Source organism: Nicotiana sylvestris, chromosome 1, assembly GCF_000393655.2.
Source record: "Nicotiana sylvestris chromosome 1, ASM39365v2, whole genome shotgun sequence".
Classification (NCBI taxonomy): Eukaryota; Viridiplantae; Streptophyta; class Magnoliopsida; order Solanales; family Solanaceae; genus Nicotiana; species Nicotiana sylvestris.
Window position 1 is genome coordinate 177976726 of NC_091057.1, and position 17069 is coordinate 177993794.

The 17069-nt window shown below is 35.0% G+C and overlaps 1 protein-coding gene across 1 annotated transcript; it reads right to left on the reverse strand.

The window, feature by feature from the left end:
- Positions 1 to 13342: 13342 nt before the first annotated feature.
- On the reverse strand, positions 13343 to 16802 carry LOC104226228 (ferredoxin--nitrite reductase, chloroplastic-like). The gene is made up of 4 exons (XM_009778168.2): positions 16353 to 16802; positions 15416 to 15770; positions 14522 to 14810; positions 13343 to 14219 (listed from the first exon to the last, which is right to left on the reverse strand). Exons 1-4 carry the CDS (start codon positions 16732 to 16734, stop codon positions 13482 to 13484), a joined length of 1764 nt encoding a protein of 587 aa, XP_009776470.2. The 5' UTR covers positions 16735 to 16802; the 3' UTR covers positions 13343 to 13481.
- Positions 16803 to 17069: the final 267 nt, after the last annotated feature.

Consider the following 17069-nt stretch of genomic DNA (forward strand, 5'->3'; position numbering starts at 1 on the left):
AACTAACAATGAAGCAGAGTACGAGGCTATAATTGCAGGTTTAGAATTGGTAAGAGAACTCGGCATAACACAAATTATAATCAAGAGTGATTCTCAACTCGTGGTCAATCAAATGTTGGGGACTTATACAGCCAGGGAAACTCGAATGCAAGAATATCTCGAAAAGGTACGGGAACTAATAAAGCAATTCCAAACTTGGAAGGTAATGTAGATCCCAAGAGATGAGAATGTGGAGGCAGATGTTTTAGCTAATCTCGCATCTGCAGCTGACGTAGCAAATGACGCAAATGCTTCAGTCATATATTTATTTCATTCCGTTCTCGAACCTGATAAGAATGAGGTAAATTTTAATCATTTAACATGAGATTGGAGAAACGAAATTATTGCTTTTTACAGCACAGAACCGTGCCTAATGACAAAGGGAAGGCTCACGCGCTTCGCAAAAAAGCCGTTCGATATTGTTTATATCAAGGAAATCTTTATCGAAAGATGTTCGGTGGACCACTAGCAAAGTATCTCGGACCCTCTCAAACAGAATATGTGATGAGGGAAGTGCACGAAGGACATTGTGGAAATCACGCAGGGGGAAGGTCATTGGTAAGAACATTGATTCGAGCAGGATATTATTGGCCTAAGATGGAAGAAGTGGCAAACAGCTTCGTGTCCAAATGTGATAAATGTCAAAGATACAGCAATAATATGCACAGACCAACTGAGTTACTACACCCTGTTATAGCCCCGTGGCCCTTTATGAAATGGGGAATGAATATCGTAGGTCCACTACCACAAGCAAAGGGTCAGGTAAAGTTTCTACTTGTACTCACAGATTATTTCACTAAATGGGTAGAAGCAGGAGCATTTAAACAGGTACGAGAGAAGGAAGTTAAAGACTTCATATGGTAAAATATAATATGCCGCTTTGGAGCACCAAAGGAGATCGTGTGTGACAATAGACCACAATTCATAGGAGCTCAAATCACAGAATTTCTTCAAAGTTGGCAGATTAAAAGGATAACATCTACGCCATACCATCCAGTGGGTAATGGACAAGCGGAATCCACAAACAAAGTCATTATCAACAACTTGAAGAAGAGGTTGCAAGATTCAAAAGGTAATTGGCCTGAGGTATTACCTGGAGTACTATGGGCTTATCGTACAACGACAAAAACAAGCACTAGAGAAACACCATTTTCAATGGTTTATGGTGCAGAAGCCTTAATTCCAGTAGAAATAGGTGAACCGAGCACACAGTACGTTCAGGCAACGGAGGAATCTAATGATGAAGAGATGCGGGTCAACCATGATTTGCTTGAAGGAAGAAGAGAAGCTGCATTGATAAGAATGACTGCACAAAAGCAAGTAATTGAACGATATTACAATAGGAAAGCACGCCTCAGATTTTTCAAAATTGGGGACTTCGTGCTTAAAAAGGTGTTCCAATCTGCAAAGGCTGCTAATTCAGGAAAGCTAAGTCCAACGTGGGAAGGACCATACAGAGTTCGTGACATTGCGGGAAAAGGAGCATACGAGTTGGAGAAAATGGACGGCAAAGTTTTACCCTCACATTAGAATGTCGTCCATTTAAAGAGATATTACTTCCGAGAAAGTACCCACGGTCAGGTATCGCCATGTTAAAATTTTTCTTTTGAATTATAGTTTTACTAACGATTTTAGATGCTAGGCAAAAACCCTAACTCGTGCCAAATGATGAGTCACGACCTGCAACGCAAAATGGAGTATTCTAAAATTCCCAGCCCAGGGTTACAATTAATCTGATAGAAATACACACGAGTTAGGCAGTCTTCATCTATAATAGCACCTCCGAGTCCCGTATATTTTTTTGTTTCAGGAAAAAGGACCAAATTGAAAGAAATAAACAAGTGCTCTAGGCTTCATACTTCACCACTCAAACACTTGGGGGACTACATATTATACACAGATATGTGTAGAAAAACAAATACGAATATCGAACAAAAGTCGGCCACAAAGAGACAGGTGTTGAGAAAAAGTTACGAAGTCTTCAGCATTCATCATCATGTTCAACAAACACAAGACATTCATTATAATGTTTTTCCCATGAGAACAACAGAGTCATCTCTTAAACTCATAAACGAAGTCACCTCTCAAACCCTTCCTAATATATAAAGATAGGGTCATGACTATGTACTGAAACAGGTTATGAAGAAAAACCTTGTTTATTTTATATTATGTAAAAATCTGTCACAAGAAAAACAGTTACGAGAAAGTTATAGATGTATTTTAATACATGTAATAGTCAAAAAACTTGTTAAAGTTCATGAATAAAAACTTGTCAAAGTTGTTTCATGCAAAACATGTGTATTCCTATTTCTTTCATCGTATTATAACACCATTATGAAGTTGAGACGTCTTCTTCATTAAGTGTCGATAAAATAAAAGGGCCCTCTTTTATAAGCCTCATGTTGATAATCCATGAGAAGAATCATAAAACATTTTCAAAGGATAAAAATGCTAAGCTATTCTATAAGTCCTAGATAAATAGGCAAGAATAGAATATACAGAAGTACCGATAAAACTTCTTAATATTAAAGACTAAGTACAAACTTAGTCAGCAAAATATATGTTTTTTACAAATGCCCCATTATGATAGCTGGGGACTTCATCAAAAGATCCCTTAAAGTTGCCAAGGGATAACACCACCAATTAATATAAAAAAACAGTAAAGTTTGAAATACATTCAACTAGTCACTGAAGGGGTTAGAACATCAGAAGTTGCAATCTCATTTTCAGGGCCAGTCACAGGAACAGTAACAACTTCCAAGGGAGCAACAATAGGAGCGGTTTCAACTGGGCTTGGAGTGTTAAAATCACCGAGGGAAGCAAGAGTCACGGGAGCTTCAGCTTCCATGGACTGTGTCATAGAAGTTTCACCCTCGAGAGCTGGAATTGCAACTCCAATTGCCGCAGTAGCCACTTCTTCATTTAAAAGCTCTTCTGCCCCAGGAGTTCCAAGTGAAGGAGAAGGAGTATCAACTGGTTGTTGGCTTTTTTCAATAGTGTCTAAGACTTTGGCTAATTCATATTGCAAATCAAAGTTTTCTTGAGTAGCTTCCATCAAAGCATCACGGCGAGATTTTAGAAAAGCCCAACTTACCTCTATGTTGAAGTTCTCCTCAAGAAGTCCATACTCCCTTTCCCACATAGCAAGATCGTTCTTCAATATCTAGTGTTCAGCTAAGTGGGAGTCAAGGGAAGCTTCAAGGGAGGCATGAGAACTCTTCAAAGCACGTATCTCGTCAGAGGAGATCCTTAAGTCAGCCTGAGCTTAAGTCAAGCTTTGCACTAACTCCCCTGCATATTCTTCTTTCTTCTCCACAAGTGCCTTAAGCTCTCTGATTTCTTCACTGGCCTTTGATAATTGTTTTGAAAATGAGCACTCCAAAAGCTCCTTATCTTTTTCAAATTATCTTGAAGAAGCCTTGGCAATTGCTAGCTCAGAAGTCAAACCACGCTTTTGTTGCTCCAGGTGATTTCTACTTTCTTGCAACTCTTCTATAGTCCCCTGAGCATTCTCAAACTGCTCCTTCCAGTTTGCTGCCTCAAGCTGGGTTTCCTTGGTTATTCTCCTAGCCTCAGAGATAGCCTTCGCAGACTCTCGATCCTTCTTCTCTAGAGTGGAGATTCTTCCCATTAACTCAGTACCAATAAGATTAGCCTACAAGGGAAAGGCATCAAATGTGAGAATATAGAGAGATATAAAAAAACTTGTAAGTTAAAAGAGAAGTACCTTCAAGGTAAAATGAACTATGTCATTCATCAGAGTCAAGCAATTGTGGCTCTCCATCTTCTTCTTCTCAATATCTCCGATTAGAGGCTCGAGCCAAACATTAGCTCCACCAGTCTTTCTCAAAAGGCTATGATTGGCAGGAACTTCAAGAGTAACACTTCTCATAGCCATGCCTCTGCTGCTAGAACCCGCCTCTGTATGCTGAACAGAGGGAGGGGGAACAATGGAAGGAGGAGTAGTAGAAGAGGTAAAAACAATGGGAGATGTGGGAGTCAAAGCAGGGACAGTAGGAGCAGATATGGGAACCAAAATAGGTAAGGAAACAGGAGTCGATAAAATAGGCAAAGAAATACTCGTGGTTGTCAGAGGAATAGAAGGAATAGAAGAAATGGGAATAGAAGAAGAGAGGGGTGTTTCATCAAGAACTGGTCCAAACTCTCCACTCTCAAAACCACTAACAAAGAGACGTCAAATTGATTCATTAGAGCCTCTTGGAGTGATATCCTCATCAGAAAGGATTTGAACAGAGGCTCGAGCAGGAGTATCTTCAACTTCATCTCCATCAATGACGCGTCTCCTGGATCTTGGCCTAGCTATCAAAGAGGTATTCTCTTCTTCCTCATTCTCAGAACTTTCTTCTACAACCTTTCTTTTTGGTAGCGTGGCCCGAGTCTTTTCCAAATCAAGTGAAGCGGCTGAAGACGCTCGAATAGCAACAACTACCTCAGCTGTCATACCCCTGATACCAAATCTTGATAAAAAGAGGGATAAAGAATTAAAATAAGAAAGAATTCAATATACGACAATGCATAAGGAAATACATACCATGGGTCTTCACTTTCCAACCATTCAAAAGAGAAATTGATTTCCAAGTTCTCGCCTCCATAGGCGCAATCTTCAAAATTGAATCTACCCAACCACGAAAGTTAGGAACGTGTTCCACATCTCCCATGGTTGCTACAAAAAGCCAAAAAGAGACGAGATTAGAAAAGAAATCAAAATTCTTAAAAAATAGATACGGCAAGAAAAAGAAAAACTTACGTGCAAAATTCCACTTCTCAGGGAAGGGAATGTTTGTTTCACCCAACAAATCCACCGTACGTACAGCAACGTAACGACAATACCACCCTCAATCCTTGTCATCTTCGGGGTTTACCAAAACCTTCTTGCTTCTTGCAGTCAAGATAAAAACTCCATGGCGGAATAATTTGGGGTGATATAGGTGAATAAGATGGGAAAAGGTAAAATTAACATTGACTTTGGTAGACAAATACCTTAAGCAAGCCACAACTCTCCAAACATGAGGACCTACTTGTGCTAAGCAAATTTTGAAAAAGCGGCAAAATTCAAGTATAATTGGGTCAATAACAGGATTAAATCCCAAAGTAAAGGGATAAGTATAAACGAAAGAGAATCCAATTCTGAAAGAAGAAATTCTCTGGTTTGGGGCAGGAATCATCATACGAAGATTATCTCTCCAATTACAATCTTTCCTAACAGTGGGAATCACAAGTTCAGTTATTAAAGAAGGATAGGTCTCAGCTTTTTCTAAATTTTTAACTTGTTTTTGGAGAGATCTTCTATCATTCCCAAAAGATAAATCATTGGGTACGATTTCTTCAACTAAAGGTTCCTGAGTAGGTTCAGAAAGTTCTTTACCTTTAGAAGAGGGGGTCTTTGGGATAGAACTTCTAATACCAGAAGAAGAAGAAGCAGAACCAGATGAACCACCACGAGTGGATCCTAGGCTCAAGCTCCGAAGCCTACCTCCTCTGCCTCTCCAATGTCTTACGGGGGGCATTAGGGAAGTGATCAAGAATTGGAACTTTTCTAGGGTTAGGGTTTGGAGATGACATTGTTGAAGAAGGATGAACTAAAAGGGAGAAAAAGCAAAAGTGAATAATAAATTGCTTGTTGAAGATCTATGAAGAAGAAGACAAAAGAAAGAGGGTTAAATATGTTTATAATGACAACCGTCAAACTTAGAAGTGTAATGATGGAAAGCCTATAATAAAGGCAACTATCACTTCGTGAATAGTGGGAATGAAGAAGTCTTGAAAAAAGGGCGCAGAATTGCAGAACCAATCAGAAAGTGACACGTGTGTAGAGCATTAAATAAAAGGTGGCACGTATGCAAAGCATTAATTAGAAGGGACAATTGAAGCGTCAGTACTGTCATAGTATTAATTACGACAAAAATTCCCTTTTTATGAAGATCCACTTCCCAGATATTTAATTGATAAATAAATGGAAAGTGGGGGGACTATCTGTATTGGGAAAAAACTGAATTTACATTGAAGGTGACGTGGCATGACACGAAGACTAGTCAAATGGTCAAAACATGATGATCAGTTAAGAGGCACGAGTGACAACAGATACGGGGAAAGGAAAGCTAAATAGGCACGAGAGGCAATTCGAATAATACAAGCTTCGTACCTATTTAGGTCATTTAAAGCCAAGAGATCAGAAGGCATTGAAGACATGGATATGATGACGAAAAGGAGTCCAAATTCAATATTAAATACCCAATACGTTAGAGAATTGGTATTAAATAGGAATGATTGTGTAACGTCTTATTTAATGTCATTTATTGCTCATAATTGTCTCATTAAGACTAAGGTATTACTCCTTTACTTAGAATCAATTATAAAAGGAGGATGTCTCGTCATTTGTAAGGACAGAGGATATCATCAACATTACATTGGAATACAAACCTATTTACTGCTTATTTGTCATTCTCAAAAAGTCTATTATTTTTTTTTTGTCTCCTGATTATCAGTAGTCCGAATTTCTATTTGCCTTTAACTTTGACCAAAGAATCATATTTTTGGTTAAACAACAACATGATCAACAAGACAAGTAAAGAGTAATACCAACAGAAACAAACGATGGCTGCTCCCCATTGAAGCAAAGCAAGAAAGAGCAAATTGATAAAGAAACTATGGTTTGCAAAATTGTAAGCCGGTGGATACAATATTTATAGAGGTGCAATGTTTCCTAGGACTAGGAGGATTAGGATAGTAGCGGAAAGTATCGAATTTCACGTATTTTCTTTCTTGTACTTCACGTACAAGTCTTCTTCTTTTTATTAAAGGAAAACTTTTTATTGTCCCATTTCTATATTTATTAGGAAACTAAGCTCACTCTCTTTTGGAAAATTAACTCTGAATTTGAAAGAAAAAAAATGAAAAAGGGGACTTGATCTTTTTATATTTTTAGTAAGCATAACTTAGATCTTCATTTTTTATGCAGGGAAAAATAAATTTGAAAGGATCCTTCTATATTAATTTACTAGAACAGATTCTTCTATATTAATTTACTATAACACTCCAACCAAAAAAGAAAGAAAAAAAATTATAAAGCACTGGTGGAGTTATCTTCCTTCGAGAGCAATTAAATCACATAATTCTTACAACTTCATGCTTCTTTCGTCTTATTCATTGAAATTTAATTGAATAAATTTTTTTCAGCTTTAGCTTTGTAAATTTTCTTCTCTCAAGGTCTCAATAGACTCGTTTCAAGATAATTACATCTCCACACCCCATATTAGAATTAAAAGTGTTACGACAAATTGTGTAATTGAAATAGTAACTTAATCTATTTTATATACTCAATTAGATAAAGACTTCAATATTTTTTTCAAACGTCTATATTAATTATAGAACTATGTCAACAACTGTCTCAGTGGAAGAAGTTTTTTAATAATAAAATTTTACTTAAGATCGATTTTGAATTAATTAAGTTGACTATATTATCAATTGAAAAAGAAATTAAATATAAAAAAATTAGCCACTTAGCATCTCAAAAACCTAGGACGTAGGAGAATAAACTCCAATTTTTTTTTTTTTATCTATATCTATATAATTGTAAAAGCATGAAACTTCAATGTAAAATATTTGCCCTTTGTAATTCATTCCATATTGTATTACGTTGTAATTACAATTAATCACTAAAAGTTATCATTATTTCTTGTATTCATTGTATTCTAATCCTAAGTTGATTAGAATTAGAGTTTTTATTGAATTATTGAATTTTCCTTTTTCTTTATTTTATCCCAAGTTTCTTCCCCAATTTACTATTTCCATAATTTTTAAGAAAACAAAATTCACTTTTCCTTTTTTACAAACTAAGTTTGAGGAAATAAATGGGATATATTTTTTCTGGAGCAAAACTTTTGGTCTTTATAAATACATACTTTTGTGAGAGAAAGAAAATTGAACAAACAAAGAAATTATGATATTTCTATATAATTTTTTTGTCTTTCCAAAACAATTTTTATTTTAGCATATTTTAACTGCATTAAATATTTGAGTCATCTCGCTTTTATTCTCAATTTAGTAGGTGAAGTTTTGAGTTACGATTGGCATTAGTAAAGTTACTAAATCAGAGCAATTAATTTTTATTTGTATTTTGTTACTTTAAAAAATTTCATTGTTCAATGTTATTTAACACTCTATTTGTTAAGTATCTTTTTTTACTCAATAAATAATAATTTGATTTGTTATATAGGTGACTTCAATATCATAGCTAAGAAACATGGTATATGTAGGAATTGTGTAATTCAAATTTAATCATAAGTTAAAGAAAAACTTGAGTTCCAAACTTTATACAAGTACTAGTATCTATGAACGTGTGTTGCACGTTAATAATGGCGCGTGTAGCTTTGCAGTTTCTGCTTTGGTCAACTTTGGATCTATTGATCGTACTTGACATAAATCACCTCCCAAACTATTACTTTTCTACCAAACGGTTCATCGATATCCAATATATTTCTAAAACTCTGGGCAATTGTTTCGTTCGTCTGACGATTAGCCAAAAACACTTCATCCCATATTATCACTTTTGCTTTTCTTATAAATTTAGTACTATTGATTTGATTTTATATATTTGTGATGGTTATTTCAGTTATTTGAAGAAGTATATCAAATCTAAAGTGAGTTGTACGACCTCATAATAAAATTATTGCTGGTACACCACTTGTTCTTATTGCTAACAATATCATACCTCTTGATCTGACATTTGCAAGTAATGCATGCCATATGAATATTATTTCGATTCCGCCGAAGGCATCTACAAAGAATAATCGTGTTATACCAGGATCGATTTTTTATAATATAGTCTTGAAAGCTTATTCTTGTTCAGGATTTAGCTTTGATTGTGCTTCCTCAAATACTTGTATGGACCTTTTTAATATTATATTTTTTTCAATTTGAAAAATAAATTTACTCATATGATGAATTTTAAAAAATAATTTAATTGGATTCTCTTGCTAAATAATTAATTGAAAGATTTAATTATTTGATTTTATTTTCTGTTGATTTAGATTCTTAATATTAGTTAATCTCATATTTGAATATTTAACCGTGATTATAATTTTATCCACCATAAATTTTATTTTCAAAGAGTAAAAAGATCGATGACATTCCACTTTTAGATCTTTATGTTTGCAAAATCATTAGCGGTATTGGCTCTTACCAACATTTTTCTTTCTTTTCTCATACATTTATATTCTTAAAAAAATTTCTTAGTTGTTCTATAATAACTTGGTCTATTTTTCTATATTACACAAAAAATTAATAATAAAAATTTAATTGAGTAGGAAAGCATTTCAAATATAATATAATAATATATTATCCTGGGTATTTTTTCCTCAATTTCAGCATTTTATGCAGTCCGTTTAGCATTACGTTTTTTCGGTATTGAATATTATAAACTGGTAATGTATTACCAATATAGAGGATTCTTATGAAATTGATTTTATTAAAATTTCCTACATATTTTTAATAAGATTTCAATAGACAAGCTTGTATTAATTTTAAAATCTTAAATATTAAAAAATTAACATATAAATTATTGTAGTCCAAAAAAATAAGTTATTACAACTATGTCTTTTGCCTATGAGTTCTTTTGTTTAATATTTTTGGGGTATTTCGGTCTATCAATATTATATTCGTGCTTTTATAATAATATGAGCTCTCTTGTTTCTAAATGAATTTGGACAATATAATACGTTTTCAAATTAAATTAATAATAATAATTTTTTAAAAAGTCTATCCTAAAAGTAGTAGGATTACAAGGCTACTATCTATGCCCGAAAATAATTATACTAATAGGATTCCTAAAGGTAATCATGTAGAATTCCTAACGTGTAGTATTACGTCCTAAAATTAATAGGATTACAAGGCTAATGTCTAGAATTCCGATTATATCCTTTTATTGTGAGTTATTATGCTTAATATTAAAAGGTTATTTTTGTAATCCAACATTTTATTCATGCTTTTATAATAACTAGTTTCTCGGCACGTGCGTTGCACGTGTATGCCGAGTCATATTGAAATTTGAGTATTGCAAAATCAAATCTTTAGTATTCTTAGATAAACAAGCAACTCGGCCAATGATATTTTCCAAAAATACTTGCATACACAATCTAATTAAGCCACAATTCTTCCATCATTCTTAGTTAACTCAATACTTGGATCAAATAGAGTGCTGACCTATTTTATGTTTTAGTGACTAATTTATTTAGTACTTTCCCACTGTAATCTGATTGACACAATTCATATAAACCTCCATCAATTATTTTAGTTTTGATACCTACTATGCTATAACTTTTTCAAGATCCTTTCTTCAAATGTGAAAGATACAAATACACACATTCATTCAATAAACATTCCGAGTCAGGTGCATCTCTATCTCTCCCCTTATTCATTCTTCTTCTCTACTCTTATCCTCTTCATTATTCATAGTCTTAACAAAAACTTCCTCTTTTATGTGAAGTCCCGCGCAATAATACATCTTATTAATCAAACACCATAGCACTTTGATTATTTCAAGTGATTTTTTCGTAAAATTTATGGATCAAACTTAACTCACCACATCATTTTATTATCGAGTTAAACCAGTGAAATGTTACAAGTACACACTTTTTCTGAAAAAATACTACTTTTATAGAATGTCGTTACTTTTAATGAATAAAAAATAATACCAAAACAGAAATATTTTTTTTCATGATCTAAAAATGGTAAATGATTTAAATGTCTTCGTTGATAAAGTATTGCATATCCATCTTATAACTTGAATATTAAGTCCACATGCTCTTTATGTAACATAGTATTTGTTAATTCAAGAATTATTTTATTTGTCATGGAATAACTAATTATAATGAGCATATATATCAAAGAGGTTATTCCTAAATTTTAAGATCATCATAAATGTATTACTGCGAGAGCAAAGCAAGTTCCAGTCAGGGGCGGACTCACGTGGAGTCAAGTGGGTTCATATGAACCCGCTTCATCGAAAAATAACACGGTATATATAGGTATATTTTTGCTGTTTTCAGACAAGTAAAGGTATAAATATAATTTTGAACCCACTTGAAACAAGTAAAATGCCTAGCCTGTTGGTAAAGAGGGTTCAAATTTTCTATATGGTCCTGAGTTCGAAACCAGCTAGTCACATATGACCTCTAATGTTTTTTTTTGAATCCGCTTGATAAAAATCCTGGGTCCGCCTGGTCCCATTGAAATCTTTTTCATGGTATGGAACTCACTTCACATGTGCAAGGCTGCAACAGAGTAAAAGTTGCGGTAATACCCATCCTAATATTTATAACAATTAATTACAAAGTATAGAAATTCATGAATAAATAAAAGTAGAGTTAAAAGAGTGAAACTCGATTTTTATCAATTTCTTCTCCATTCATTGCTCTAACGTTGTGTCTTTGCCATCTCCCTATATAGTCAAAATCAGATGGAAAACATTTTCATTTTTTAAAATTTAGTGTAAAGTTTGTGTCACCCGTGAAAAGATGTGTTTGCCTTGGGCATGATGTAGAACCTGGAAAAGCTTTTGCCAACATGAAATGAGAGGACGTGTATATATCTGTTAAAACTACAAGGATTCAAATTTGTAACACGGCACACATTAAAAACTTTTGAGGAAATGCATCCTTGCTAGCTAACTCTCTTTTCTTGATCCATCAAAATAATAAAAATGGACAAATCTTATTTACATAGTTCCCCATTAATCTCGGCCCAATTTTTTATGAAGTATTATGTGCTTTTCCAACCAGTGTGCAAAAATCTCCAAACTTGCCTTCCTTGACTACACTCAATCCCATCAAAGAAAGGACGAGAACATACAACCAAAAAATTTGACGAAAGCTTAAACAATATTTTTTGGCAGAGGCTTTGGCTCTCTTACAATTGATGGAAAAAGTTAATCTCATGATATAAAATTATTTTTGCCTTTCTTTTCGCTGTTCTAACACAAAAATATGGTCTTTCACTTTGATTTCACTGAATTGCAGTACGCTTTCTTGATCGAAGTATCTTGTAGAGGAGCAAGTACCCTAAAAGAATTTGCAACCATTGTCAAAATTAATTCTAGACCAGCCGATGGAATGGAATGATTGTGATTGTTATGAAAAGGTATGAAGTGTTAAATTGGTGTTGTTTGGAGGCGTCTTAGGTTTTTGAAGAGGGGTATTTTAGTAATCTAACTTTTTAGTTTAGGGCTTCCCACTTATATATAGATATAGATATAGATATAGATAGATAGATATGTAGTTAAATGAAAAGCCTAGATTATATTTTCGAAAGCTCTAGTTGCTTTCCGAAGGAACAACATATTTGGATCTAGTACAATATTCTTTGACAAAAACTAATTTGGTAGTTATTACAGTAGTAATTAATTACTAGAAGAAACATTATTCTTTTACCGATCATTTTAATTTTATAAAGCTAGTCCCAATCTATAGTATACTTAGAGCTAGATCCAGGGTTTGGAGCTTTCGGGTGCCACGTAGCTTTAAGCGTCCATGTGTCGCTATTTATACTGTAGTGAGATAGAGGAACTATTTTGTTGGTTTGAGCAACTTTGAACTTCGGTTCGGATTACTTATTTTTTTGGTATATAATATAAATCGATTAAATGAAGAAATATAGTACTATATTAAATGATAGAGCGAAGATTTGCAAAAGAAAATATTATTTTAACTTTGTAAGAAAAAGGCAGTACTTAACTAATAAGAGAGACACAAAAAGAAAGTCAAAAGTTAACAAATAAAGTAAGATAGTTAACAATAATTATATAACAAGAAAAATGAGAACGGAATATATAGGATGATAGAAAGCTTAACTTGATGTAGCAAGCCAAAAGGTTCAAAAATTGTTGCCAGTTGGGTTCAATCATTCACAACCAAGGTGGAATCTCCTACCCTTTGCCATTGGCACCTTTGTATAAACTGTTACTATGGGTGGCGCTTTAAATATATATAGGATTTCTTACATATATATACACAGAGTTTTGACCAAATTTTGCGGATGACGTACCACCCCTGGCTTTACTAGATCCGCCCCTATATACTTGAGAAACAATGTCAGCTACAATGCATATTTGTGAAAAATCATTGAATTTCACTGTTTTGAAGTCATATGGACTGACCGGTAAACCCTAATATAAGGATACAGCCATTGTTGGGCATGACTGAAAACTGAAAGAAGTACATCGTGCTTAGCAGGGGCGGCTCAAACACATACGTGGCCTATAGCCAAAGTTCAAGGTGAGGCCTAATAATTGAGGAGTACGAATGCAATTTTCTTCAAAGAATATATGTAGCATGTAATAATTCTCACGCAGGTAGAAATGTTTGCATTGATTTATCATACATTACATGTTATGAACACAGCAAAATCACCAACTATTCTAAATTTTATTAATCTTCTGTTTCTTCTCTTTCTCGTGGAACTGCACCAAAGTTGTTAACTAGCAAGTCCACAACAAGTGGTACCAAATCATCACAAGGAACAGCCTTCTTATATACTTCTCCCAAATGTGAATCACTCCCTATTCTTCCTCCTAAAAAAACATCGGCGCCTTCCACAGTCTTCCCGTTCTTATCTCTAGTCAGGCATCCCATGAATCCAATGTCCGCAACTTGAACTTGTGCACACGTATTCGGGCAGCCTGTCCAGTGCATCCTTACTGGTTTTGTCAAAGAAACTTGCCGTTGAACCTCTTCAGTTATCTTCAAGGAACGAGCTTTAGTCTCGATTATGGCTTGTCCACAAAACTGGTTACCAGTACAAGCCACTAAACCTTTCATGAGAATAGGTGGATCAGGTGAAAATGTGCTCAGAACAGGCTCTTTGAGCAGTGCCTCAATTTTTGAGGTCTCAATATTGGGAATAATAATGTTTTGTTCCACAGTAAGCCGGATCTCTCCTGAACCATATTCATCAGCTAAACGAGCTAGCTCATCCATATCGTCTGCTTGAACACGACCCACTGGAATGTGAAGGCCGATAAAGCTGTAGCCTTCTTGTTTTTGTGGATGTACACCAAGATAATCTCTTCTTTCCCATTGTTTCTGAACCAAGTCTTCTGGAGATGCTCTCTCTAGTTGTTGCTGTGGCATTCTCTTCTCGACCTCTGCCCTGAATCCTTCTACACCCTGCATTAGTTGAAATCGTTACAAGTTAGACTAGCAAATTAAAACATTTGGTTTGCCTAGTAAAGACACATAGCAGATATCTACCTAGAGGGAGAATGTATCTATCAGTCTCCACCATTACATGAAGTAGGACTTGCTATAAAACACTACCAAATCAGAAAATGTTTTAGCTGGAAATAAGGCCCTTAATATTTAGTCAAAATAGCTATACAATGACAGCGAGGAGACTTAGTTGAGGCTATTTTTTAAATAATAAGACTAAATAAGCATGAAAATGGTCAATGTACCGCTGTATCACTCACCAGTTCATCGATTAACCACATCATTCTACATTTCTGTCTGTTCCCTCTGAAACCAAGATCTCTAAAAGCTTCCAGTATTGCTTTGCAAACCGGAACAACATCATCGGCTGGAACCCATGCATCAAGAGGAATTGCCTCATCACATCTTTTTGCACTGAAGAACCCTCCCACAAGCAGGTTGAATCCAAATCGCCCGTCTTTCGTGGCAGGCATGTACGCGAGATCGTTGATATGGGGATGCTCATAAAGATCATGAGAGCCTACTACACACGGATTCCACTTCCTTGGCCTGAAATAACATCAAAATATTTCAACACTTATGTTGACCTCTCCCTCAATAACAAGATCATAAGTCAAATTCTCTTTCACTATCAAATGAATGATTCCATTCTTCACAATTGTTATCATGAAGATTAGTACAAAGATAACTACATCAGAGAGTTTCGCCCTCTTTTGAAAATCAGGGGAAAGCTAAGAAAGAAAAAACTCTCGTTTTGATTCTCAGAGTGTGTGTGGACGGGAGGGACGGATATACTAGGTTAGATACCACTGATTTACAGGTAATCAAATATGCAAAAACTGAACGCAACAGATATGTCTTATGTCCATAGGGAAATGCTAAAGTTTTTAACTCCTAAACACTGATAATGTAAATGAACACTAGAATTCACCTAAAAGATAATTATAGGTATCTGGTCCTTATAATAAGTGAGATTAATAACCTAGAATATAAGGTTGGTTACCTCTTACCACATGCTAAAATATGTACTAAATTTTACAATGCCAGTGTGTACAAGTTAAATACCACAATACTAAATCCACAACTTAATGACTATAGCACGATCAACGTATAGGAAAACATATGAATAGGAATACTGTATGCAAGAGACTTACAAGTTAGAAACTGCGGGATTGCCTCGTGAATTGCCAGTGATAAATTGGGAGAGCAAATTAGTGTAAGGCCTTGTGTCTACTATTTCTTCTGGATCAATTCCAGCCAGAGGATTTCCTACTGGATTCCTGACATTGTCCATGCCACTCTGCAAACTGGTCAACCCAACTTCTGCTAGTCCCTTTAGTATCTCCGGCACATCAGGCAGTACAACTCCACGAATCTGCCAATTTTGCCTTGTCGTAATATCAGCACATCCTTCCTTCCCGTATTTCCTTATCACACTCGCTAAGTATCGAGTCTGTGCACTCGTTGTTACTCCATTTGGAAGCTTCAATCTCATCATGAACCGCCCATCTGGTCACCAAAATATGGTAATGAAATAAGATCTTGATATGTATTTTGTTTTTTTCTTCATAAATCAAATCATAAAATAGAGCATTTAAGCATATCCCTACAAGTTCAGCAAGAACAAGATTAACTTTCGTGCATATACATAGCCTAGAATTAACTCTACTCTGTGAGTTTCACAAAGCATAGCCAATCTCAAGACCAGAGAGCTACGGCGGATCCAAGATTTAAACTTTATAAGTTCAGCCTTCATGTTCTCGCCACTGAACCTAATGCATTTTCGTAACTAGGGGTTCATATTTTAATATTTGTTGAAATTTTAGTGATTTTTCACTTATATATCTATGCTTGGTGCGAAAAATGCTAGGTTTAGTTGAACGGTTGGTTATACATTGCATCTGCGTCTGCCCGAGAGTTACATAAGTTGATGGTTAGCATAAAACTAGTCAAATAAATCTTGGGATTATAAAATCAAGATGAATGGTCAAAATATAAAAGATTCATCCAATCATTTATTAACTTAATGTTTGGGATTAAGGTGTAGTTAAGATAGCTATATATAATTTGGAACTGAGTTTCAGTACTTACATTGATTCTTTCTCCTATGGAAGAGGCCAAGCCACTTAAGCCTAACATCAATATCATCCTTAGTAAGCTTGGACTGATCTATCTCTTCAATGGGTATCTTAGTAAGCTCTTCAATACCATTTTCCATGAACAACTTCATAGGTTCCTTCTCAATCTTGACCTTTTCTTGAGGATTTATGCCTTTTCTAAACTGCTCTTTCAGTATCCAATAACCATCTTTTTCCTCAACTCTGGGTTCTAGCCTCTCAGCAGCAACCTCTGGAGCACCAGTTGGCGGCGCTGCCACAGACGGCGGAGTTGCATGGAGCTTGACAGCATTCTTGGAAAATCTAGCTGGATTTGGCAATGAAGGTGCCAGAAATTTAATAGAAAAAGATGCCATTTTGGAAGTTTGGAGCGGAGAAGGATAGATGTCAGACCATTTTGTAGAGTTGTGGGAGTGGATGTGTGGCAATACATTGGTGGACTTTTGGTTATTACTAAGGGTCGTTAGTGTTAGAATATTTTTGGACGAGAATGTCCCTATTACCGTTAACTTATCAAAATTGTAACATAGTAGAACATAATACTAGCTGAGTTGCATATAGTGAACTGTTGGCATCTCCTTCCGGTGTGTATGCGGACCTTACTCCTAGCTATTTTATAGAGTTAAATAAGTTATTTCCGATAGATCTTCAGCTCAAAGGACCTTGGAGATAAAGTAAGAAGTAGCAAACA